The sequence below is a fragment of the Petromyzon marinus genome, chromosome 21 (assembly GCF_048934315.1).
Source record: "Petromyzon marinus isolate PM22_M1 ecotype Great Lakes invasive population chromosome 21, UKy_Petmar_22M1.pri1.0, whole genome shotgun sequence".
Lineage (NCBI taxonomy): Eukaryota > Metazoa > Chordata > Hyperoartia > Petromyzontiformes > Petromyzontidae > Petromyzon > Petromyzon marinus.
Genome location: NC_133687.1, coordinates 14,604,827 through 14,632,522, shown reverse-complemented (window position 1 = coordinate 14,632,522; position 27,696 = coordinate 14,604,827). Strand labels below are relative to the sequence as shown.

The 27,696-nt window shown below is 50.0% G+C and overlaps 1 protein-coding gene across 1 annotated transcript in view; it reads right to left on the bottom strand.

Annotated features, from left to right (window-relative positions):
* Positions 1 to 27,276, bottom strand: part of LOC116944567 (uroplakin-3a-like) — a 28,296-nt gene extending 1,020 nt beyond the window's left edge. Inside the window, exons 1-6 of the mRNA XM_032958258.2 lie at positions 26,979 to 27,276; positions 15,164 to 15,328; positions 12,307 to 12,547; positions 8,393 to 8,487; positions 7,739 to 7,868; positions 5,979 to 6,129 (exon numbers count right to left, since the gene is read on the bottom strand). Coding sequence (XP_032814149.1) covers positions 5,979 to 6,129; positions 7,739 to 7,868; positions 8,393 to 8,487; positions 12,307 to 12,547; positions 15,164 to 15,328; positions 26,979 to 27,057 — 861 coding nt within the window. The 5' untranslated portion in view covers positions 27,058 to 27,276. The remainder of the gene's footprint in view (positions 1 to 5,978; positions 6,130 to 7,738; positions 7,869 to 8,392; positions 8,488 to 12,306; positions 12,548 to 15,163; positions 15,329 to 26,978) is intronic.
* Between the last annotated feature and the right edge of the window lie 420 nt (positions 27,277 to 27,696).

Below are 27,696 nucleotides of genomic sequence, written 5' to 3'. Positions count from 1 at the left end.
CGCACACGCACACACAACATGCACACACACGTACACACAACATGCACACACACGCACACACAACATGCACACACACGCACACACAACATGCACACACACGCACACACAACATGCACACACACGCACACACAACATGCACACACACGCACACACAACATGCACACACACGCACACACAACATGCACACACACGCACACACAACATGCACACACACGCACACACAACATGCACACACACGCACACACAACATGCACACACACGCACACACAACATGCACACACAACACGCACACACAACATGCGCACACGTACACACAACATGCACACACACGCACACACAACATGCACACACGCACACACAACATGCACACACGCACACACAACATGCACACACGCACACACAACATGCACACACACACAACATGCACACACACGCACACACAACATGCACACACACACACACAACATGCACACACACACACACAACATGCACACACACACGCACACACACATGCACACACAACATGCACACACACGCACACACAACATGCACACACACGCACACACAACATGCACACACACACAACATGCACACACACGTACACAAAACATGCACACACGCCTTCGCATTAGTTTGAGCGTGGAAGAATAATAATTTCATTTTGTATCGTGTCATTCATGCTAATAGCATCCCACAATGCCATACATTAATTATATATGAGGACCACAGCCAGTACCAAGCAAGTGAAAACCCTACTACGACCAAGCAAAACTCACAAATAAATAAACAAATTAAGAAATGTCACCAAAACAAAAAGCACAGACAACAACAACAACAACTGTATCACAACAGAGAACACGAGCCCGTCAGGTCGGCTCCGCATCCCGGGCCACAATCCCCAACGTGCGACGGGGTTCAAGATACGACAGCGTCTGAAGCCGTGCGGCGAAAACAAGGGGGATCATTCCGCGGCCTCCTCGGGCGTGGACGATTTGGCCAATCGCCTTCCAGGACCTGGCGACCACAAACGATAGCCCAACGAAGAGGCTCATCACGTGGACACGTAAAGCAGCCATATACTCGAAACGCGTGATGTTCATTCCAAATGTGGAGGGAAAAACCGGAGTCCCTGGAGAAAGATCCATGCTACCACGTGGAGAGAGAGACACCACCAACTCCAAATATACAGCAGCAGGCATCAGGGTCGGAATCGAACCCACCTCCTGTGCACTAGGCAAGGTAGTTAACATCTCCTAGCCGTGATGATGATGATAGAGACACCGCAAACTCCAAATATACAGCAGCAGGCGTCAGGGTAGGGATCGAACCCACATCTTGTGAGATGACAACAGTGTTCACCCGATGGACAGATTAGCTCCCAACGTGGAAATGTGGAAATGCCACCACTGGTCATAGCTGCTCGTGTATACAAACTTTTCTCATTCTATATTTACGCGAGTGAAATGCCCTTAACCGAGTAAGAGCTTTCCGTAGATGCGATCAAGATGGTTATTTTCACACGAGTGCACAGATATACCCTTTTGTTTATAGAGGTCATTGATTGGTTTCCCACGCTTACGGAAGGATACGCTATTGTTTCGACTATTTTACATATACGCATTGCACCCTGGTTATCTCCGCAGGTGAATTAGCCACAAAGTACGCGTCATCTGCATTCAGAATGAACGTCACATATCTCGCTCCGTCATTCGAAGAGAGGGCGGCCCCTTTTGTGTACTGGCGGTGTGACCCAAATTTGCCAGAATTTGAAGGAAACAAACGTCCCTTCAAGATACGAAGTTGGGATTACACTGCCCCCTACTGCAAAACTAGAACTACAATACAAAACATTAACAATTTGATTTGGGTAGACAGTCGATCATCGGTTATCCGGCGTGCGACTATCTCGCTTCCAACATTATCCGGCAGTACCGGGCTGATCCGGTGAAACCGGCAAAATTTCTGCGAAGGTTGCTAACCAGTCCGGCGATCGGCGCCGTGGCCGTGACAGACAAAGTAGCTCCGCTTGAATTCAGTGTCAAATATTTTTTCCGGTACATTATACACTACATACAACTTCAACAAGAAAATACTGCACGTATATACATCACCCTGTGAAGAGACTTCGAGATTGGAGCGGTAAGCATGGCATAGTAAATGCAGTGACTTTTTAAAGTAGGATAGTTGTTTTTGTCTATTTGTATGTTTTTTATGCCAATTTCACATTCTAAATACATTTTAAACAGCGTAAAACATAATAGCCGCCGGACGATAATCGATGATCGAATACCCATCGAAGCCTTGCCGAGTGTCGAGGCTTACTACATATTGCAGGGCGCCGGATGTATTGCTCTTTACATTCCAGAGTTTCCACGTGGGTGGAAATCGCAGCAGCGACAAGGAAAGATTACTCAAACCCCAGCACAGGGGAGTCCAGTCCAAAAGGCAAAGGTCCCCCGTGTAGCCTTCACAGACTGTTGGGGCAAGTGCTGTGAGTAGCGAGCACCTACGAAGGCCGGAATGGCGCACGACGGGATTGGTGGCCAGCACCACGCCCGACCGCCTTTTTCTCCCCAGTGGCGATGTTTACACACTGCACCAGGTACTTATTTGAGGCTGAGTCGACCTCGGGGAGGCCTAGGACCGGTTTAGATAATCGTCACTGGTGTTGGACGTGAGTCAGATTCAGAGCGCAGCGTGATAACCACTGCGCTACTACTCCCCATAGTCCAGTCCACACACACACACTCCACAGACACTACACACACATCACACACACTCCACAGACACTACACACACCACACACACTCCACAGACACTACACACACACACATCACACAGTCACCACACACACTACACACACCACATACACTCCACAGACACTACACACACCACACACTCCACAGACACTACACACACTCCACAGACACTACACACACTCCACAAACACTACACACACACACCACACACACTACACACACACACCACACACACTCCACAGACACTACACACACACTCCACACACACTACACACTCCACAGACACTACACACACACCACACACTCCACAGACACTACACACACACCCCACAGACACTACACACACACTCCACAGACATTACACACACACACCACACACACTCCACAGACACTACACACACACTACACACACACTCCACAGACACTACACACACACACACCACACTCCACAGACACTACACACACACGCCACACACTACACACACACACCACATACACTCCACAGACACTCCACACACACTCCACAGACACTACACACACACTCCACTGACACTACCACACACACATCACACACACTACACACACTCCACACACACTCCACAGACACTACACACACACACCACACACACTCCACAAACACTACACACACCCCACACACTCCACACACATCACACACACTCCACAGACACTACACACACCACACACTCCACAGACACTGCACACACCACACACTCCACCGACACTACACACACACACCACAGACACTACACACACACACCACAGACACTACACACACACACATCACACACACTCCACACACACACATCACACACACTCCACACACACTCCACAGACACTACACACACACGCCACACACACTCCACAGATACTACACACACACACCACATACACTCCACAGACACTCCACACACACCACACACACTCCACAGACACTACACACACCACACACTCCACAGACACTACACACACACACTCCACAGACACTACACACACACTCCACACACACTACACACACACTCCACACACACTCCACACACTCAACAGACACTACACACACACATCACACACACTACACACACTCCACAGACACTACACACACACACACACCACACACACTCCACAAACACTACACACACACCACACACACTCCACAGACACTACACACACACACACACACCACACACACTCCACAAACACTACACACACCACACACACTCCACACATATCACACACACTCCACAGACACTACACACACACACTCCACAAACACCACCACACACACCAAACGCACTACACACACACACCACACACACTCCACAGACACTACACACACACTCCACAGACACTACACACACACTCCACAGACACTCCACTGACACTACACACACACATCACACACACTACACCACACACTCCACAGACACTACACACACACACCACACACACTCCACACACACACCACACACACACACTCCACAGACACTACACACACACACCACACACACTACACAGACACTACACACACACACTTCACAAACACTACACACACCACACACACACCACACACACTCCACACACTACACACACACCACACACTACACACACACCACACACACACCCCACACACCACACACTCCACAGACACTACACACACACCCCACACACTCCACATACACTACACACACACCCCACACACTCCACAGACACTACACACACACCCCACAGACACTACACACACACTCCACAGACACTACACACACACACCACACACACTCCACAGACACTACACACACTCCACAGACACTACACACACTCCACAGACACTACACACACACTCCACACACTCCACACACACTCCACAGACACTACACACACACTCCACACACACTCCAGACACTCCACAGACACTACACACACACTCCACAGACACTACACACACACTCCACAGACACCACACACACTCCACAGACACTACACACACTCCACAGACACTACACAGACATTACACACACACACCACACACTACACAGACATCACACACACACACCACACACTCCACAGACACTACACACACACCACACACACTCCACAGACACTACACTCCACAAACACTACACACACACACCACACACACTCCACAGACACTACACACACACACTCCACAAAACACTACACACACACCACACACTCCACAAACACTACACACACACACCACACACTCCACAGACACTACAAACACACACTACACACACCACACACACTCCACAGACATTACACACACACCACATACGCCACACAAACACACACACTCCACACACTACACAGACATTACACACACACACCACACACTCCACAGACAACACACACACACTACACAGACACTACACACATACCACATACACTCCACACAAACTCACACACACACACACCACATACTCCACACGAACACACACACACTCCACAGACACTACACACACACACCACATACTCCACACAAACACACACACTACAGACACTCCAGCGAATCCTCATGGGGGTTGAGCCCATTGCTCTGTTGTCATCATTTGACCACCTCGCAGTCTTGCAAGTGAGTTTTCTTTGGAGTGCCACGGTGTGTGAGATGTGAACAGGGAGTCGTGGGTTCGATCCTGACCCTGACGCCTGCTGTATATTTGGAGCTTGCAAGTTCTCTCCGTGGTCGTGTGTGTTTTTCTCCGGGTCCCCCAGATTTTCCCTCCACATTTAGAAACTTGTGTTTAGAGTATTTTGGCTGCTGTAAATGTCCACGTGATAAGACACTTGTTGTTGTCGTCACTTTCTGACCCGCCCCTACAGGGCATCTGTGGAAAAAAGAGCTTCATAGCTCACCGGATTTCTCCAGGATAGAGATTCTGAATCCGATTCACTTCGTTGAGCTATCATGATAGACCATTTGTGACAGCCAGCTCGCTTCTGACAATAAAAACCTTACCTGGTAAAAAAAAAAAAGAGCTATAAACTGGAGCTCAGTGGGGCCTTAGCTGGTAAAATAAAAATGGTTATAGTTAGTTAGGTAGTTTAATGCAACGGAGGCCGCACCTCCAATTCATCCCAGTCCCCGCCGCCACCGCCATCACCGTCATCATCCTCCATAGGAGACGAATTATTTGGCGGTGGCGGCGGCAGCGACGTCTGCAGCGGCCGCACCGGCTCCCTCACCGTGTGCCCGGGGCCTAGCTCGGCAGCGAAGCCTGCGTTGCGGCGGCCATCGACCTCGTCGGTGTTGCGGCCTTGGTTGTTCGGATCGCGGGCCGCCTCTTTGGTCTTCATCGGGGCCTTTTCCACGTCGGGCCCACCTTGCTCCAGGAGCCTTTGGGGAAGTCGGGAGAAGCGCCGGGTGATTGGGGTTCGTGCCTGGTGATGGTGCCTTGTTACCGTAGTTACTGGGGTTCATGTCTGGTGATGGTGCCTTGTTACCGTAGTTACTGGGGTTCATGTCTGGTGATGGTGCCTTGTTACAGTAGTTACTGGGGTTCACGCCTGGTGATGGTGCCTTGTTACCGTAGTTACTGGGGTTCGTGTCTGGTGATGGTGCCTTGTTACCGTAGTTACTGGGGGTCGTGTCTGGTGATGGTGCCTTGTTACCGTAGCTACTGGGGTTCATGTCTGGTGATGGTGCCTTGTTACCGTAGTTACTGGGGTTCGTGCCTGGTGATGGTGCCTTGTTACCGTAGTTACTGGGGTTCATGTCTGGTGATGGTGCCTTGTTACCGTAGTTACTGGGGTTCATGCCTGGTGATGGTGCCTTGTTACCGTAGTTCTCCCTATGCAATAGGCCCTGTAGATCTCAGTGCAGTGGGTCTTAACCTATTTCGGCTACTCTACCCCTTGTTGAAATTACGTTTCAACCGAGTGTTACCCCGTTGCCCGACCCCAACACGGTTCTGAGAAATAATTGTATGAATAATGAACACCAATATTTTAACCAATTGTCCATGTTGTAAGGTCACCCTAACCAACTAACTGACTGCAAGTGAATACAAAAAATCAACGGACGCTCTGCACACGTGACGTCATTTGTTCACGCTCGCTGGTTGCTCTTGGAAACCCGCATTGTATACGATCAATAGAGTTTAGAAAGGTCTTTTATATCGTTCTAGGTTACCACGTGGATTTAAATGTTATCGTACTTATTTTATATTGGCAGATACGTACGTGATTGTTCACCGATGGCTCTCACGTACGATATAATTTCGCACAAACCACCTCACGTCGTAACCCCTTGGGCATTTCCACCGAACCAGCGGGGTTCCGTGTACCCCCGGTTGACAACCATCGTCTTGGTGCATCATCATTACGGCAGTGCTTCATTATCGGTAAGAGTAGGCATTGTTAGTGGTATTTTTTATTATTTTATGGCAATGGATCGGGGTTCACGTCGCGCTCAATCGCATCGCTGATGACCACCCACGGGATCGCCTTTACAGTGGCAAACTTCGCCTTACGAGAGGCCAAGCACCTTACGAAATTGGCAACAACCCCAGTGCGTAACTGGTGGTGTTGCGGTGCTTGTTGGGTAAGTTTGCCGTTGCTCTGCCCATGGGTGATTGAACGTGCTGTAACGTTTGAGAGAATGTTGTTTTGTTATAGTGCCGGTGGATGAGTTGTTACAATGTCTGTGGGCAAGGGAGCGGTGGTGCAACGGTTAGCGCTACGCTGCACTAGGAACCCGGTGACCCGAGTTCGATTCCTGCTCACGGCCAACACCGGTGACGATTATCTGAACCGGTCCTGGGCCTGCCTTAGGTTGACTCGGGCTCAAACGAGTACATGATGTGGTGTGTAGTAAACATCGCCACTTGGGGGACATGCCGGGCCTTCGTAGGTGCTCGATAACAGGACTTGCCCCAACAGTCTGTTGAGGCTATACTGGGGGGGGGGGGGGTGTCTTTGACTCTGTGCGAGTGCTGGGTGCACACCTGCTGATGACCAAGAGCAGGCCGGCCCCGATCAACGCGATGAAGAGGAGCACGACCAGGATGACTGTCACCACCACCATGCCGCCCGACCGCGGCCCAGGGGTCACGCCAATCGCGTTGAGGTCACCGGCTGGACATGAGGGTGGCAGTGGCGGTCAAGAACCAAACATTCGTCATTAAAATAATAATAACAATAGCAATGGAATTATTTGTAAATTGTAAACCATTTGAATTTTACCAGGTAAGGCCCACTGATCTATAAAGCTATTTTTAGAACCGCACCGGCCACAAATGTTAGCTTAACAGAAGTTGCTAATCACGTGGTAATGTATAGCAGCCAAATACTCTAAACGCGTGATGTTGATTCTAAGTGTGGAGGGAAAATCCGGAGGACCTGGAGAAAAATCCACGCGACCACGGGGAGAGAGACACGCAAACTCCAAATATGCAGCAGCAGGTGTCAGGGTCGGGATCGAACCCACGATCTCCTGCATACCAGCTGAAGTAGTTAACATCTCTTAGCCGCGTCGTTCTTGGGAGGTTGTCGGACGATATTTCACGCTGGTGCGGCGGTGGTTGTAGAAGGGGGAACGGGCAAGGACCCAGTTTGAATATCCATCGTCTCAGCGACGCGTGCCACAGACGGACCCGCACCTTTGTTCAGCCGGATGGGTTTTGACCAGGAAGACTCGAGGTAAGAGCGGTCGATGGCCCCGTTGGTAGCCACCGTTCCTATGATGTACTTGAACCTGCACGCAGTCACACCGTCGCGTTCCCGGTTAACGTGGCTCGTCAGAACGGCAACGTTTCAAATATGCGGCCGTTGTGAGGTGAGATATAAAACTCATTTTTAAAAACATCAAAGTGCCACGTGATATGTACTGGGGACCAGTCAATTTCGTTTTGCCAGCATCGCTGAAAAAGGGTGCCGCAGTGGCGAGATGTTAACTACCTCGCCTGGTACACAGGAGGTCGTGGATTCGATCCCGAACCTGACGCCTGCTGCTGCTGTATATTTGGAGTTTGCGTGTCTCTCACATCATTTCGATTAGGGTGCCTTTTCAAAATATTCTACTCCCAAATGTATTCTTCAGCCGTGATTTCTTCCAGACAGGATGCTTCCAGCAAACTAATTCAAGCGAAGGGTTCTTCCTCGACAGCGGCCAAACGATATGTTGGCTGGAACTGGTAGTTGACCAATCGCGTTATGTCCGTGGATCTTTAAATTGAATGCCTGTACTGCTTTGTGGAGCATCAGTCGTTGCGTCTACATGGACCGTGCAGTAAACCCACTGTAGCCTGCACTTCTTCAACGGAGGAGGAGGAATGGCGAAATGACACGAACTCTCTCTCTGCTGAAGACCTCTGGTCATGGCCAACAGCAGACCTTGAGGGGTCTTTGCGCCTGAACAAGATTCCCGCCATCGTGTGCAAGAATAGAACAGCGTCGAAGTGGCAGGAATTTTGTCGTTTTGTCAAAATCTTGGCACCGTCATAGGAATGAGGAATTTACTGGCTCGGGGCTGTGAACAGAGGTAAGCGGGTGGAACTTGATCCTCTTCTGCTTCCGTACGGCTGCTGGTGTAGATGGAAGAGCAACAAACTACAATGTCACATTCAGGTGGCCAGGCCAGACAACTACGTCAGGAGCAGTAGCGGAGTAGTGCATCATCGTCGTCGTCGTCATCGTCGTCGTATTTGTGGATCGTGCATTGCGTCGTTACACGTTGTGCTACGTTCTGTTCTGAACAACCACAGTCGCACCACTACTACTGGTGAGGTCTTTAATTTCCCATTCGTGCATCATCAGTTATCCGCATCTACTGCCATGGTGTGTGCAGTGGATGTGGTTCAGGGTGGACCACGAGCTGCCTCGTGGAAGATCAAACCCAGGGATCTTCACGGAACACTTTGACTTCAATGATTGCTGCGTGGCAAGACTGCCCTCTTGTGGCAGAAGTATGAGCAGTAACAGTGAGTAGAATGGATGTACATCATGGGACCTCCTTTGCCAGTACCAACATATGATCATAGGAGTTTCCTCTTTTTATCTGGCAACACAACAGCTGTTAAGATGTTAAAACACCAAACTGAAACCTTTTACAAGGAATCATGTCTGCATTAACCACAATACTTGTGGTGTTTTAACACCAGTTTTGTTGCCAGAACAATAGGAAAAACCTATGATCATATTTTGGTACTGGCAAAGGAGGTCCCATGATGTAGATGCTCACCCCGAGCCCTCCTTACTGTGATAGTGGCATTGTCTTTGAGCTGTATGCCTTTTGGCGTCCTCTGGTCTAACGCCGCTTGAGACGAGACTCAAAAGAAAGCTGTCTCTGGTGTGGACCAATCAGTTTCAAAGACAATGCCAATACATTATCAGAGTATTCTAGATTTAAAGCTTTCGTGACTGCTAGGATCCATACTCTTTGGTTCTATTGGGTAAAGTCACGTAGGTGAAAATAAAATAACAAAAAATCACGACGTTTCGGCCACAACACAAGCAGCCTTCAGGTGAAGGGACGAGACTGTCTGGAGGACAGCGCTGGAGTGGAGAGGCGCTGTCCTCCAAACAGTCTCGTCCCTTCACCTGATGAAGGCCGCTTGTGTCGTGGCCGAAACGTCGTGATTTTTTGTTATTTTATTTTCACCTACGTGACTTTACCCAATAGAACCAAAGAGTATTATCAGAGTATGTTTTTTGTTTGCATTTTGACCGCAAGTATTGTGGTTAATGCAGACATGATTCCTTGTAAAAGGTTTCAGTTTGGTGTTTTAACATCTCAACACAGCTGTTTTGTTGCCAGGAAAAGAGGAAAACCTATTCGCGAACTTAATTCTCTGTGAGGTGAAGCTCTCCTATCTTTCAGTTTAACACGTAGGCTTTCCATGATTCAGATTTAAACATCATAAGTGTGTATTTTTTCGTTCGAAACCGCTTGAATCTGAAATGTCTCTTGAACAATAAAAGATCAAACAATGGTTCTCCCTTTAATTTTATTTCCCGTCTAATGCTCTAGCAAACGAAAAAAACCACAGTCTTATATTTTTAACGGTTTCTGAATGACACCAGGCACAAACTTGTTTATGGGGCACTTAAAATCGAGATTTGGGGGCCTTAAAATTATACATCTCGGATTTTCAGATATGTCCTGTTTTGATTGAAAGTTTTGGTGACTGCAGGGATTCATATTCTTGGTTCTTTCTTTAAAGTCACGTGACTTTACCGAAAGAACCAATAATATATATGTCCTGTTGTTTATGTCCTTAAAGCTACCCATGTACCAAATCTCAGCGTTCTACCTTGTCGGAAAATACCCTCGAGTTTTTGAGACGTAGACATTCAGGTATTGATCTATATCGATGGGAGGGATTTGTTTTCTTTATTGAGAATTTATTTCTGATACCATTAATCAGAGAAATAATTTAAAAAATCCTTCTATCTAGTAAGGTTCACACGACAATAATTAAATGATCAATTTAAATATATATATTGTACAGGATCTCATTGCATATCGGCCTACAATACGTTCCCTCCACTGTCTCCCAATTCTCAATTCTCGCCATCTCGTCTTGATCGGGTTGTGCGTGCAGGTCAAGCCTCAAGTCTGCCATTTGTCCGCTTCACGTGGGTCTTACATCCCGTTGCTGTGTAACCCTTCTGCCACGAGAGGGCAGTCTCGTCAGGCGGCGGTGGATGAAGTCGAAGAGCGTTTGTCAGGCTCTCAACAAGGACTCTCCCCGAGACTCAAGGCACCAACCTCCCACCGACCTCCCCACTCAGTTCTCTTCTCCAAAAGCAGACTCGCCCTTGCCTGCGTGAGAGTGCAGTGTCTCCCTGCATCCCTTTCTCAATTGCTCGGGGTGTCCCCAAGGTGTTTCATAATAGAGGTTTGTTTTGGGGAGGGGTTTGGCAGCGTGAACGTCAATGTGTCGCTAAACTCGCCAGCGCCTGACACGGGCCGTCAAGTAAGGGTTGTCACGTGAACAAAACGCGCCAATTCGTCGCCAGTTCAGCACACCGGTGTGTCGGCCAGTAAACCCACGGCAACATTTACAAGTTATTTCAGTTGGCATGCAAACGGACGCCGAAGAGGTCAATCTCACGAGCCCAAAACGTGGCAGGACGTGTGACTTAAACTGTTTTCGCAAGAAGAAAAAAGAGACACACACACACACACCCAAGTGGGCCACGAGGACTGGAGATTGTAACACCGTTGGCCCAAGCGTTGGCCCAACGTTGGCTCTCAACGTTCCACGTCTACGCCTCTATGTAAGGAACGAAACAGGTGGAGGACTTCTCCACAAATCTGGCTGTCGCCTGATGAAGCTAGTTGTAATTACTGGCGAAACGTCGTACTCGGTTTGTAAATGTTGTGGCTTGGCTCTCCAACACACCGGTTAGTGCTGTACTAGTGACGAATTGGCCACGTTCTGTTTACGTGACAACCCTTACTAGTTGGCTGTGTCGGGTGGTGGCGGGTTTAACGACACATTTATATATTTACGCTACCTCAACCCCCCTAAAAAAAACCCTCTATTATGGACATATTTTTAAATCTCACCAGTAGATGGTGCCGGCATTGAGTGGCCCGTTGCACGTGACCGCCACGCTGCACTTGGAGTCGGCGCCCACGCGGTAGTAGCTGGTGGGCGTCGACAGAGACGGCGTGGAGATGGTGCAGTTTTGTAGGGGGCGGCCTCCCAGAGCCAAGTACCAGCTGCTGGTCCCCGCACCCGAGCCCGCGTATCCCTTGTCGAGCCCAATCGTCGACGAGCTCGTGATCATCTCGTTACTCACGTTGCCTATGGACGGGGTGGGTGGTTGGGGGGGTATGGGCGGGTGTGAAGTTGGAGATTTTTCTCATCAATTTTTTTTGTCTGCCAACTATTCATCCAACTGGCGTGGCACCGACTCTTGGTCGCCTTGCGTTGCGCCGGCAGACTCGCGCTCAAGGGGAAACTTCCGTCGTCGTGAATTTCGTTTACAAAAGCCAAAACATTTAAAGATGGTTGTTAGTTCTGAAGAGTCTAACCTTCTGGTATAAACATGCCAACGTTGGGCCAACCCGACATTGGTTGATGTTGTCACAATGTTGGTCTAACGTCAACTGGATTGAAAATTCATTCCGGATTGAAATTCACCGCTTTTTATGTTTCGTTTGTTGTCCTTCCCCGGCACCTCCGACGAGCACGGTTGGCTACGTACGGTGTTCATCATCACAAGGGGTAACACTCTATCACAGTGTTCATCATCACAAGGGGTAACACTCTATCCCAGTGTTCATCATCACAAGGGGTAACACTCTATCACAGTGTTCATCATCACAAGGGGTAACACTCTATCACAGTGTTCATCATCACAAGGGGTAACACTCTATCCCAGTGTTCATCATCACAAGGGGTAACACTCTATCACAGTGTTCATCATCACAAGGGGTAACACTCTATCACGGTGTTATTCATCACAAGGGGTAACACTCTATCACAGTGTTCTTCATCACAAGGGGTAACACTCTATCACAGTGTTCATCATCACAAGGGGTAACACTCTATCACAGTGTTCATCATCACAAGGGGTAACACTCTATCACAGTGTTCATCATCACAAGGGGTAACACTCTATCCCAGTGTTCATCATCACAAGGGGTAACACTCTATCACAGTGTTCATCATCACAAGGGGTAACACTCTATCACAGTGTTATTCATCACAAGGGGTAACACTCTATCACAGTGTTCTTCATCACAAGGGGTAACACTCTATCACAGTGTTCATCATCACAAGGGGTAACACTCTATCACAGTGATCTTCATCACAAGGTGTAACACTATCACAGTGGTCTTCATCACAAGGGGTAACACTCTATCACAGTGTTCATCATCACAAGGTGTAACACTCTATCACAGTGTTCTTCATCACAAGGGGTAACACTCTATCACAGTGTTCTTCATCACAAGGGGTAACACTCTATCACGGTGTTCATCATCACAAGGGGTAACACTCTATCACAGTGTTCATCATCACAAGGGGTAACACTCTATCACAGTGTTCATCATCACAAGGTGTAACACTCTATCACAGTGTTCATCATCACAAGGGGTAACACTCTATCACAGTGTTCATCATCACAAGGGGTAACACTCTATCACAGTGATCTTCATCACAAGGGTAACACTCTATCACAGTGTTCATCATCACAAGGGGTAACACTCTATCACAGTGTTCATCATCACAAGGGGTAACACTCTATCACAGTGTTCTTCATCACAAGGTGTAACACTCTATCACAGTGTTCATCATCACAAGGGGTAACACTCTATCACAGTGTTCATCATCACAAGGGGTAACACTCTATCACAGTGTTCATCATCACAAGGTGTAACACTCTATCACAGTGTTCATCATCACAAGGGGTAACACTCTATCACAGTGTTCTTCATCACAAGGGGTAACACTCTATCACAGTGTTCATCATCACAAGGGGTAACACTCTATCACAGTGTTCATCATCACAAGGGGTAACACTCTATCACAGTGTTCATCATCACAAGGTGTAACACTCTATCACAGTGTTCATCATCACAAGGGGTAACACTCTATCACAGTGTTCATCATCACAAGGGGTAACACTCTATCACAGTGTTCTTCATCACAAGGGGTAACACTCTATCACAGTGTTCTTCATCACAAGGGGTAACACTCTATCACAGTGTTCTTCATCACAAGGGGTAACACTCTATCACAGTGTTCTTCATCACAAGGGGTAACACTCTATCACAGTGTTCATCATCACAAGGGGTAACACTCTATCTCAGTGTTCATCATCACAAGGTGTAACACTCTATCACAGTGTTCATCATCACAAGGGGTAACACTCTATCACAGTGTTCATCATCACAAGGGGTAACACTATATCACAGTGTTTATCATCACAAGGTGTAACACTCTATCACAGTGTTTATCATCACAAGGTGTAACACTCTATCACAGTGTTCATCATCACAAGGTGTAACACTCTATCACAGTGTTCATCATCACAAGGTGTAACACTCTATCACAGTGTTCATCATCACAAGGTGTAACACTCTATCACAGTGTTCATCATCACAAGGTGTAACACTATCTCAGTGTTCATCATCGCGAGGCCCCCATTGGCCACTGGCGGCCCCCCTGGTGGTCTTGAGTGCGTCTCCTGTAGTGCGGCATCCCCGACAATACACACAGAGTGACAGCACCACCCCATCATCGTGCTGCTGTCAAACCCCAACATTGGCATTGGTTTCAAATGTTTAGCGGCAGCCCTCACTCACTCTGACGATGTCTTATCGGCTAAAGTGCCCCCCCCCCCCCCTCCTCCTCTGAAAATGAGGGAAGATCGCTGCTACAGGAGCGAGCGCGGTGCCTGAAGCAGGGACTCACGTTGCGCCGTGGCCATCACGAAGAGCCGCAGGTCGGCGGAGACCGAGCTGAGAGCCACCACCTCCGCATCCAGGGCGCTGCAGAAGGGCGCCTGGAGCGCTACCGTCGTCTGCGTCACGGCTCCCAGCAGGTTGGGGTTCACCACGGTGGGCACCACCTGTGACACTGAGAACAGGCAATGTATCGTCATCATCGTCGTCATCAGCAGCAGCAGCATCATCATCATCATCATTGTCATCATCAGCAGTGTTGTCATTAACATCTCGCCACTGTGGGCTCCACGGTGGCTAGGAGATGTTAACTACCTCGCCTGGTATGCAGGAGGTCGTGGGTTCGATCCCGACCCTATATATTTGGAGTTTGCATGTTTTCCCCATGGTCACGTGGATTTTTCTCTGGGGCCTCCGGCTTTTCCCTCCACATTTAGAATCAACATCATGTGTTTATAGAGTATATTTAGCTGCTGTAAATTTCCACGTGATAAGCAACTTCTTTGAGTTATCATTTGTGGCCAGGTCGCTTCTGACAAACTGCTCAATAGCTCAGTGGGCCTTACCTGGTAAAGTAAAAAAAAATAGCTTAGGTTAGTTCCATACCTGCCTGCCTCAATAGATGGTCGATAAAAGCACTTACGCGAGTGTGTGTTGTGTTTGTGAATGTTTAAGTGTGTACGTGGCACGGCAGCCTGGCAGTTAAATGATAACATCTAAGGTTCGTAAAAATAAATAATTTTAAGTCGTGATTTCTCTTCCCCGAGACAAAATCTCCACGTGAACTATGCGCGGCATCTGACGTACGCGTGGCATCTCACGTATGGCTAATTGCGTAAGAGCTGTTGCTCTTGTCATTGTTGTTGTTCTTCTTTGGTTCTTTCGGTAAAGTCACGTAGAATGAGAATAAAATATTAAATTGATAAAATAAAATAACACAATAATATTCTCACGACGTTTCGGCCACAACACAAGCGGCCTTCATCAGGTGAAGGGAGCGAGACTGTCTGGTAGGACAGCGCTGGAGTGAGAGAGCCACGTTCAGATCACGGCTTTTTAAGCCTCAAATTTCCGTACCACGGATAGCTACGGGCCCCGTTCAGACGGACGAGTTCTGAACGGTTGTGTTGTGGCCGAAACGTCGTGAGAATATTATTGTGTTATTTTATTTTATCAATTTAATATTTTATTCTCATTCTACGTGACTTTACCGAAAGAACCAAAGAAGATGAATCATTGCAGTCACGAAAGCTTTAAATCGAAAATTGTTGTTGTTGTTGTTGTTTTGAATCCACCCCGAGGGAGTGACTCGGGCTATACATACCTGAGAAGAAAGGAAATAAAATAAACGGGCAACTTGAGATGCGTGAGGGCGGCAGCACGCCGAGTGATGGGAGTGATCATCGCGAGTCCCAGACTCGCCGTCGTTAATTGTGATTACTTTTAAAGAGACGCCCTCGCTGCCCGAGGGGACGTGGCGAGCGAGCCGACGGCTCTTCCAAGAGACTTTCGATGTGCGGAGGAGCGTTGATGTGTATCTTCTCGTACGTGCGGGTATCTCAATTTCCCCCACTAACGCTGCCCCCTTGGAAGCACAGAGAACAGGCTGCGAATTAACAGCCGAGAACCCCCCCGTCCGCTCGGCAAAAATGAAGACACAAGTCTCGATATTGTTTAAAATGTGGGCCCTATCCCAAGATTGCGTGAGACATTCAAGTAGGCGAGGGATCATCCTTCCAGAATTGCCATCGAGCAAGCGATCTATATTTTACGTGCCAATATCGCCCTCAATGAAGTAGGCATCGGTGGACGTGCCATGCCACAGAGAAGCCCACGACGTAGTGCCAGAATTAGCACTCTGAAGTGATCACAGTTGGACTCTCTTATCCAACATTGGCGAGCACCCTTCGTGTCCTATAACAAACAAAAAAATCGCAATGTATCGGCGATTCCATATTGGGGTTGTTTGTTTTTTCAAATATAAAATACAGTTTCTCAGAAATAACGAAAGTCAAATTCAGCAATTGACCAACGTTCAAAATGGAGCTCATTTCTTGTAACCGGGGCAGAAAGAAAGAAATAAGTTTATTACACTTAGCAATAGTCGTGCGAGGATGGATTCATTCACAATTAACAATCGATTGTTTTTGTGCTCGCAATCAAAGCCTCGAATGCCACGCGGCGTTGGCCCGAGGCCATCAGAGTGAGCATTCGCGTGTCCCCTTGCGCGGAGCGCGCCGAGGTGGACAGAGTCGATATCTTAAATGCGCTCGCCCATGTCGTCAAGGAGCATGAACCAGCGCCGCGACAACTCCGGCAATCCGCACAGCAGCGGCAGCAGCTGCTTCTGGCTGCTTCTTGCTGCTAAACCGTCGAACAAAGACGGCGGTGGTCACCGCGCCGTCGTCGTCGTCGTCGCGCGGCGCTTTCGGATGCGCTTCTGCAGTCCGTCCGGAACGCTCCTCTTGCCGATACTAGCAAGCCGCTGCGGCTATGCAACCTTTAAATCGTCGTCTCGATTGAGACCAGACTCACTTCTCTAGAACTGCTTTGTTGTAAATTCGTTTGTTATCGTTCCCCCGCACCTCCGATTAGCGCGGTTTGGTCGGTACGGTGCGGAAGAAGTTCGACGTACACCCATAATACACATCCGACGTTTCTTCGCGAATTTCTAGAGCATGCGGCGTCAGCTTGTGAATTATGAGGCACGTGCATGCGGAAGTAGTGAGCACCTTATGCTCCGTATAGGTCAGATGAGAAATGCTGGAGGGGGCCCCGATCTGAAAACTCTTTTAAACGAATCATCGACGGTGACTGCATCAGCCCGGGTAGGGAGACAGACCGGTAGGCGAGCGGCTCGTGGAACCTAACGATTCTGTGGTTGGGTTGGGTTTTTTTTTTGAGTCGCCGGGGTTTGATGTAAGAATGCTAAGAATGTCGCCTCTCAGGAACGTTGGGTTCAACATTTGTGGGGGGATGCGCGCGCGGGAGGCAGGGTCATCTTGGGAGCCGAGGTGGTGCCTGGGGTGGGCAGGGTTGCTCGGTACGAATACTCGTGCCTCAAGGCAAAGAAGCCCCTGGGTTTGATTCCCAGTCGGGATGTCGAGTTGACTTGGAACTGAATGCTGATGAATGTCGCCACTCTCAGAAGGCCCGTGGATCCGTGAGGAAGATGGGTTGTGTAAAATTTACTTTGTGTGTTTTAGATAGACAGAGAGACGGACAGAGAGTCATATCTCTCCGAACGCGGGCGTTACGCGCTCCGGGGAAATGCCGTGTTGGGAAAAAAAAAATAAGAGACCATCACGAAACATCGCACAGGCTTGCTGGGTCCGAATGTATCACCCCCTGCCTCTTTCTTGAACCAATTCTACAATATTTCCCCTCACTTGGTATCGCAGCAAACTAAAAAACAGACACATAATACGCGTAACTATGATCATAGAAAATATATTAAGACGTAGAATTAAAAATAAGTAGTTTTTTTTCACCTCTAATTAATGATGGTGACGATAATTATTACCCCCTCCTACGGCGTGATCCCGCCTCTCCATTGTTAATCACACGCTAAAAGATAAACACACGTATGGTGAACAAATTATAATTGGGGCATACATTTTATTCGTAATAAAGGTTTTTGGGTTAGATCGTCTAAGTATAAATGTGTCGTCCCCCTCCACCGAGACTAATTCGTGAATCCATTGAAACAAAAAAATTTGAACCGCTCTGACAGCTAGAGGCTTAGTCCGGCCTGGAAGCGTATTATTAAGTAATATATCTTACATCTACAACAAAGGAAACACTTGCTAATTAACTGATTACCAATCTATTACATTATTACAATGCCCCCCCCCTTCCTCCGCCTCTGACCTCTGCACCTGGTGGGTTCAGTGACGACGTCGTCCTGCTGCTGCTACTGCTGCTCTAGTTAAGACCAGAAGCAGGTGGATTGCTTCACGATTCTGGCAAATCGCCCGATGCCGCTGGCTGATGTAGTTACCAGCGAAACGTCACGGGGTACTGGAATTGTAAATGTTGTGGATTTACTCTCCAACACACCGGAGGTGCTGAAGTAGGAACCAGCTAGGACGATGTTCACGTGACGAACCTGACTGGCCGTGTCGGGTGGTGGAGGGTGACGACACATTTACACTTACGCGACCTCACCCAAAAACCTTTATTGTGAATAATATTGGTCTCGAAAGCCTACGTGTTAAACTGCATACATTTTAATGTGAAAAAGTGAAACAGATTTTTTGTTGTGTTCTTCTACTTAGGATGATGATGGTAATGATGATGATGATGTTGGAGAGTGCTTACGGCGTGAGGAGTAAGACGGCATGAGAGGTCTTGACAAGACACGAATCCGCAGAATCTACAAGTAAACTGCACAATACTTTTGGTCGCACGGAAATTAGTATCTTGGCAGCTTCAAACCGCGTACATCAGAATCTTGATTTGCACCGGAGGAATCCGATGAGCTATAAAGCTCTTTTTCTCAGATGTCCAGGAGGGACGGGTCAGAACGTGACCACAATAAACATGACACAAACACGACGGGAGTGCAAAGTATAGGAAAGGTAAACTAAGCACTAAAATAAAATTAACTATTTGTATTATACCAGGTAACGCCCAGTGAGCATGAGCTCCTCTTCAGAAGCGACCTGGCCACAAATGATACCTTAATAAAGTGGCTTATCACGTGGAAATTAATATCAGACAAATAGTCTACACGCAAGTTTCTAAATGTGGAGGGGAAAACCGGACGACCCGGAGAAGAATCCACTCTAACTCGCAGAGAATATGCAAACTAGAAACACCAGGCGAGGAAGATTACATCACCACACCGTGGCGCGCCCCTTAAATAAATAAAAATAAACATATAAGTTCCAATTGTATACTACAGCAGCCAAAACATCGCCCCCATGTTCCAAGAAATGTACCTCGATAAGTAAACCGTCAATATCCGAAACACGTGTTCGATAAAGCAAGCGTTGGGAAAGGTATGGCTACTCTATACGTACTGCGAGTACGTTTCACTTATTTTGCACCGTACGTAGCCAACCACAAAAAAAGCATTTCGATGTAAAGGAGACGCTTTGTCTGCTTGCCTGTTTTGTTGCGTGGTTCTGTCTCCTCCGCCCTTGTGTGTGCGGGGAGATAAGAGGGGAAGGAACCAGGTTGGTTGGTTCGTGGGGACAAACGGATTGGTGCTCGGCTATGGCCTGAACACGTGTGAAACGTGGCGAGTTGCCGGATACACCATCACCGCATGTGTGGTATGCCGACCTTACCATCCCCTAGCCACTGTGACGCCCACGGTGGCTAGGAGATGTTAACCCCTTCGCCTGGTGTACAGGAAGTCGTGGGTGCGATCCCGACCCGGACAGCTGCTGTATATTTGGGGTTTGCGTGTCTCTCTTCCCGTGGTCGCGTGGAGTTTACTCCGAGTCCTCCGGTTTTTCCCCTCCACATTTGGCAACGTGCGTTTAGATTATTTGGTCGCTGTAAATGTCCACACGGTAAGCCACTCTGTTGAGCTATCATTCGTGGCCAGGTCGCTTCTGAAAAAGAGCTACGTAGCTCAGTGGGCCTTACCTGGTAAAATAGTTTAATTAATAAACACGGTGATGTATTTATTCATAGATATCCCGCCTCATTTGGTTACAGGAGAGGTCTTCGTGTTGGATTGTCCGAGGCAAAACCATTGCGGGGCGGGCTGGCTGGCTGGGTGGGCGAGTGGTTGAGGCAGTAATTTTTGTTTGCTGGGCTCTATCGAGGATCGCGCAGGTGCGCGTCACGGTGGCGAGATGGTAATGTATGCAAATCACAAGCGGCGATTGTGGATAAAGGTGTATCGGCAGGAGATTGTTTAAAGGCTCGTTTCCATGTACGTCCGTTGAAGATCTTTTGCGCCGTACGTAGCCAGCCGTGCTGAGGTGTGGAGATCGGTGAGAAGCATGTGGAGTATTTGGAATCGAGTGTAGCGTGTTTGTGCACAATTGAAGTTTATTTTTAGAGGCGGTTTTCCAATGGAAATGAGTGTGGATTGATTGTGTCATGCACGTGGTCACACAGACTTTGTTCTCATTAAAGCGTAAAACTAATTTCGTGAAATCTACAAAGCCTTGGTTGTCGTGATTAACTACAATACATTTTAAACGGCAAAAACATGCACGATTAGTTGTTTCAGTTTCATGCCACTTGTCTCCACACTTTCCTCTTGACGGACGAGCACGTGGCCACACGCGCACCACCACCGTCATCACAACCACGTGGGCCACGTTGCGCCAGTCAGAGTGGCCCACGTGTCACCGCGTTGTTGAAGGACGCCTCCTCTATGTATGTTTGATGTTGAACTTATTTCGGACCGTACCTTAGCCAACCGTGCTAATCGGAGGTGAGGAGGGAGGACAACAAACTAAATACACAAAGCAGTTCTAAATAAATGAGTTTTCAATCTAGACGATTTAAAAGTGCATAGCCCAATGGCTTCCAAATATCGGAAGGAAAAGCGTTCCAGACAGCCGCAGAAGCGCATCTGAAAGCGCCGCGCGATGATGCAGTGGCCGCATTTGTTCGATGACTAGCAGCGAAAATGCTCTGCTGCTGCGAGGATGAGCGGAGTTCGCGTGGTGATGGTTTATGCCCCTAGACGAGATCAGCGAGGTGTTGTGGTTCGTTTGCCGGGCTCGGCCCGCGTCACGAGAGATCGGACCGAGCCACGGGTCACACGCGGACGCCCCGCCGGAGGAGGACGAGGCCGCGATGGAGTCACTCGAGGTCGACTCTTTCGCCCGGGTGGGCGGGAGCAGGGCGCGGGGTGCTGGACAGTCGTCCCTCCGCTCGGCTTGCGTTTAGTGGAGTGGAATGGGGTTAATGGTATGTGGAAGGGAGTGGTGGTGGTTGGTGGTATGTGGGGGTAAGTGGTGAGGTGATGGGTGTGGTAGAGTGGTGTGTGGGGGTTGAGTGGTGGTGGTGGTGGTGTGTTTTGGGATGAGTGGAGTCGGTGGGTTGGTGGTGGTGTGTTTTGAGGGCTAGGTGAGTGGAAAGGGACGGGCTGAGTGGTGTGGTGGAGGTGGCTGGTTGGCGGCGTGTGGGTGGTGGGTCAGTGGTGGTGTGGGCTAATTTCACAAAAAGGTCACCGGATTATGTCGGCGAATATCGCACACGCAACACACTCGCTGACCCACCTAAGCAGGCTGACATTTGAAAGGCCAACAAAGAAAACAGAGATAAAAGACAAAGCTTCTCATTCAGATGGCGTCCAGGTTGAAGCATTCAACCACGGTGGAAATATTCTTCTTGAAAGAGAAAAATAAACACTCCTCGACTTTTTTTTCGCACTTTTGACTTCAGGAAACTAAATGGCGGCAAATGAGAGATGCCAACATCGCCCACCGTCCACAAAACGTCAAGGTTCACGGGGGGACGTCGGCAAATGCCACGGCATCGCTGGTGGCCGGCGAGATGCTCGCGCGGCCCGCCAGCCAGCTCGTTGGTGAACCCCGACAGGGCCCATCAATGCATCTGGAAAGCCATAGTAGAGGTTTCTTTTGGGTTAGATCGCGTAAATATAATAATGTGTCGTTAAACCCGCCACCACAGCCAATTAGCAAGTATTGTCACGTATGTTTTGTTTACGTGACAATACTTACTAATTGGCCATGTCCGGCGGTGGCGTGTACAACGACACATTTATAGTTACGCGATATAACCCAAAAAAACCTCGATTTTGGATCATATTGGTCACGAAAACCAAATACGTCTTAAACTGACATATGGAAAGCCCCACGCTTAAGGCCGTCAAGCAAGTTCACTTTGCGTGGGCAGAGCACGGAACGAGTGAAGCAACGAGAGAGCAGCACCAAGGCGACGCGCGGGTCAAGGAAGCCAGCGACGGCCCGTCATCGCCCCCGTCGTCGTCGGCTCCAGGAAGCAAACGTGCTGGAATCCATTCACAAACAGAAATTTAACTTTACAATTGCCATGACTCCTCGCGGCACTTGCCGCCCGGGTTCCAAAAACGCGGACTCGCCACCGACGACGCGACAAACGGTTTTGCCGACTTCTTCCGTCTACGACGCCTGCGAGGGCTGCCGGGCATCAAACGTCGAGGGTCATTCGCCCATCTGGAGTGGTTCCGCTCGTATGCCATTCACGTGCCCGAGAACCGCACCAGCCACACGAGTCCAACACAACCGCCGGTCTGACACTATCTGGGAATCTCAAACGAGGAGGCCTCTTGAGAGTTTCCAAGAACGCCCTAAATGAGAAGCGCGTGGCATGGCGGTGTCGAAGTTGGCGCGCAGGAAGGCTTCGGGAAGAGTGGCCTCGCGTTGCGCTTGGAAGTGCGAAAAACGTTCATCCGGATTGCTCCAAGCAGCGGTGGCTCTGTGCATCCGACGCGGCCATTGCTTTCTCTGCCGCGTGGCTCCACAGAGCCACGTGACGAGCCAGCAGAGCAGCTGACCATTGTCGACGTCGCCCCCGAACACCAGGGACAGCAGAGGAGGGGTGAATGGTGGTGTGGGTAAATGGGGTTGTGTGGGTGAGTGGGGTGTGTGGGGGTGGATGAATGGTGGTGTGTGGGTGAGTGGGGGCGGGTGAGTGGTGGTGTGTGGGTGAGTAGGGGTGTGTGGGGTGGGTGGGTGAGTGGTGGTGTGTGGGGGTGGGTGGATGAGTGGTGGTGTGTGGGGGTGGGTGGGTGAGTGGTGGTGTGTGGGGGTGGGTGAGTGGTGGAGTGTGGGGTGGGTGAGTGATGGAGTGTGGGGGTGGGTGAGTGGGGTTGTGTGGGCGTGGGTGGGGTGTGTGGGGGTGGGTGAGTGAGGGTGGGTGAGTGGTGGAGTATGAGGGTGGGTGAGTGGGGGTGTGTGGGTGTGTCGGGGGGTATGTGCGGGTGGATGAGTGTGGGAGGGTGAGTGGTGGTTTGTTGGTGGGGGTGAGCGGTGGTGAGTGGGGGTGAGTTGGTGTCGGGCGTGGTGCTGGCCACCCACACCCCCACGTGTGCCACTCGCTAGCAGCACTAGCCCTAACAGTCTCTTAGGGCTACACGAGGGATCTTTGTTCGTGTGGGAAGTGGGGGGGGGGTCTCGCTGTGGCTGGGCACAGGTCACAGTGTCCACAGGACTGGCTACCCGTCATTGTCTTCCTACAACAAGGATAAACCTGTCGATCTACATCGTTTTAGTTAAACAACAAATTCCTCATCACGCAACACTCAAGGAACACAAAGGTCTGATTCACACAAGGCGTTTCGATCGCCCCAAGGCCCGAGTTGTGTGTGTGTTGTTTGTTTTTAATGTAACGTGGCGGTGCTGCCGTTTTCTTTGAAACTTTTCTCCAGAAAACCGCCACGTACCGGAAAAAACCCCCACAAATGCGGCAATTGATACTTGGCGCACGCAAGAGTGAACAAACGTCCTAACTCGATGTTGGTTGAACTAACGTCTGTGTATTTGTATGCAGGAATGTGAAACTCATGCGTTGCATCAACAAGTTCAACCGAGAAGGGAGGGAGGAAAAAAAACTGGTTTTAAGCTTTTTTTTAGAGAGAGATTTAAAAAAAATCGAATTCCACGCACCCACCTTTCGTAAATAAACAAGTGCGAAGAAACCCTATTTGTGCGGCCTCGTGTGCTTTTGGTTGCAGGCAACTTTTCGTTGCAACCTTTCGTTGCCCGGGTAAAATCGCGTGTCCAGCTACCGCCCAGGAGGCTTCCGTCTCGTAACAGTCGGGTGGGGGGCGGGTGGGGGGCTCAGTGCGCACGGCACATCGCAGAGGTGGACAAACGCGGGCTTGGAAACAAGTTGACCTTTCCCTGGGGCTGGCACGGATGTCAGCCAGCCTCCGTGGTGGAGGATGACAACCACTCCTGAATGATGCTACTTGGGCAACTTCTTTATTTTGTTACCAGGCAAGTCCCACTGAGCTATCGAACAGGCTCTTCTTTTTTCAGAAGCGATCTGGACAACGAAGTGGCTTATTATGCGCAGCCAATTACTCAGAGCAGCCAAATACTCTAAACACGTGCTGTCGATTCTGAATGTGGAGGGGAAAACCGGAGGACCCGCCGAGAAAATCCACGCGACCACGAGGAGAGAGACACGCAAGCTCCAAATATACAGCAGCAGCAGGCGTCAGGGTAGAGATCGAACCCACGACCCCCTGCATACCAGGCGAGGTAGTTAACATCTCATAGCCTCGTGGCGGCTGCCCTTGCAACACGACCGCGGCAGAGCGGCAGAGCCTCCTCCTCTTCGTCCGTCTTTGGCAACCGCCGTGTCCCAAGGGCGCCGTTTGGGAATTCGAGGAAAGCTCCGGACGGTTCGCAAGCCAGGGCCAGAGGGGCTCCCCTCCGTGCCGTTCAGTGGCCGATCCACCACCTCCACCTCTCCCCATTGGTCAGGACGCAATCGGATATTTATCCGCCGTCAACTTGCCGCGAAGACCCAGAAAGCTCTCGGAGCCATCAGCTCAATATGTAAACCACATGTGCCCCCCACCCCACTTCATCTTAGACCCCTCGTGCACCGTAATCCGGCCCGGATTGTGAACGTGGCTGAGGCGTCCGCTCGCCGCCTCGCCCGCCCGCCCGCTCTCTCTCCGGCTCGGCAGCAGCGTGGTGAGAATGAGCGCGGCTTGGAGGGGCCAGCAATGCGCGGATTTGCCCCAACGCCTCACGTCGTGACATCACTCTACAGGCCGTGTTGTCAATTCACTGATGGGCGATGATGATGATGGTGGTGGTGGTGGTGAGGGTCTCCCTCACGCCGCTCACACGGCGCGGGGGGCGGGGGTGACCATACTTCACCACGCGGGTCAGTGCGGGTTATATTTGCGTGTCCCTGACACCCGCTGTACGTTTGGAGTGTGCGCGTCTCTCTCTCGCTTTCTCTCTCCCCGTGCTCGCGTGGATTTTTCTCCGGATCCTCCGGTTTTCCCCGCCACATTTAGAACCACCGTGCGTTTAGAGAATTTTGCCGCTGCACATTTCCACGTGATGATGATGATGATGAGCCGCCACTTCGTCAAGCGATCGTTTGTGGCCAAGCCGCTTCTGAAAACGAGCTTAGCGAGTCTTGCCTGGTAAAATAAATTATAGGAAAATTTGTTTATTTTGTTGGATTGTGTTGGGGCAGCAGATGGGACATTGGAGCACTGCCACCCACGTGACCCTGGCAAGCTCCGAGCCGCAAGCCTGTTTGTCGGGCTACGTACGGTGCGAAAGAAGTTTCAACACAATGCACATCTATCAAATGACTACACCGCAAATCCAGGTTGAGGGCGTGGCGGGGGTGACTCAGCCCAGGATCCCTTTGGGGTGATAAAATGAGTACCGCTGTAGGGAAGTCAACAGTGGCTGTGGGGGGTATAATCTCTCCCTCGTCGCAGGAATGTGGAATTTCCATCACTGGCTCCCCAAGACCAGTCTACACCACCATCGCGTCGTGAGCACCGACTCACACGCTCGTGTTCAGTTTGCCGTCACTTTCCCGGAACCTCCGATTAGCGCGGTTGCCTACGTACCGTGCGAAAAAGTTCAACATGCGTACATAATAGGTGCTCGCAAACACGACCTACATAGCCCACGTAGCTACAAGGAGCTCGTCCCGACAGCACTTGCCCCAACGGTCTGATGTAGGCTCAGACGGAAGGGGGAATTTTGTCTTTGTTTGCGCGAGCCTTCGACACTTCACGTGGCCTCAAAGCTGCACATGGCCTGGCACAAGCGCCGTGGTGACATCACCGCTATTTGGTGGCGAACGGCGGTTGTTGTTGTTGTTTTTATTGTTGTTGTTGTTGCGTGTGCGTCGTGACTCACCCAGTTTGCCGTGGGAGAGCGAGGTGGCAGCCATCGCCAGCGTGAGCAGCGGCAGGAGCCCCGTTGCGAGTCGACCCATCCCAACGATCCCTCGATCGTCCTGAACTCTCCTCCTCCTCCTCGCTTCTCTCTCCTGATCCCCCCTCTCTCTCGTTTCTCTCCCCCTTGGCGGCGAGCTCCCTTCTCGCCGCGTTACTCTCCGCAACAAGCGGCCGAGCCCCCTTCACCCGCACAACGCTCCCTTATCTCGACCCCGAACTTTCAATATCTGCGTTGGCCCTCTCTCTCTCACTCTCTCACTCACTCTGGCTACCTTGCAGACGCGACCGCCGGCTCCTTTAAAGGGGCTGGGGCGGGGTTAGGAGTGGGTGAGTGGGGTGGGTGAGTGGGGGGGTGAGTGAGTGGGGGGGTGTGGGGAGCGGTGGCGCAGTGGTTAGCGCGGCTGCCCTGCAAACCCGGCGACCCGAGTTCAATTCCCCGTTCATGGCCTGACACCAGTGATCATTATCTGAACCGGTCCTGGGCCTCTCCCTAGGTCGACTCAGCCTCAAATCAGTACCTGGTGCGGTGTGTAAACATCGCCACTTGGTGCAGGTGGAACGCGGTGATGGGAGTGAAAATCCTTGATCCAGAAGGGATCAAGGATTCATCTTTTTTATTTATTTGACTCACAGATTGACCCCGAGACGAACAGAGAAAGCCACAGACAGGCGCAAAA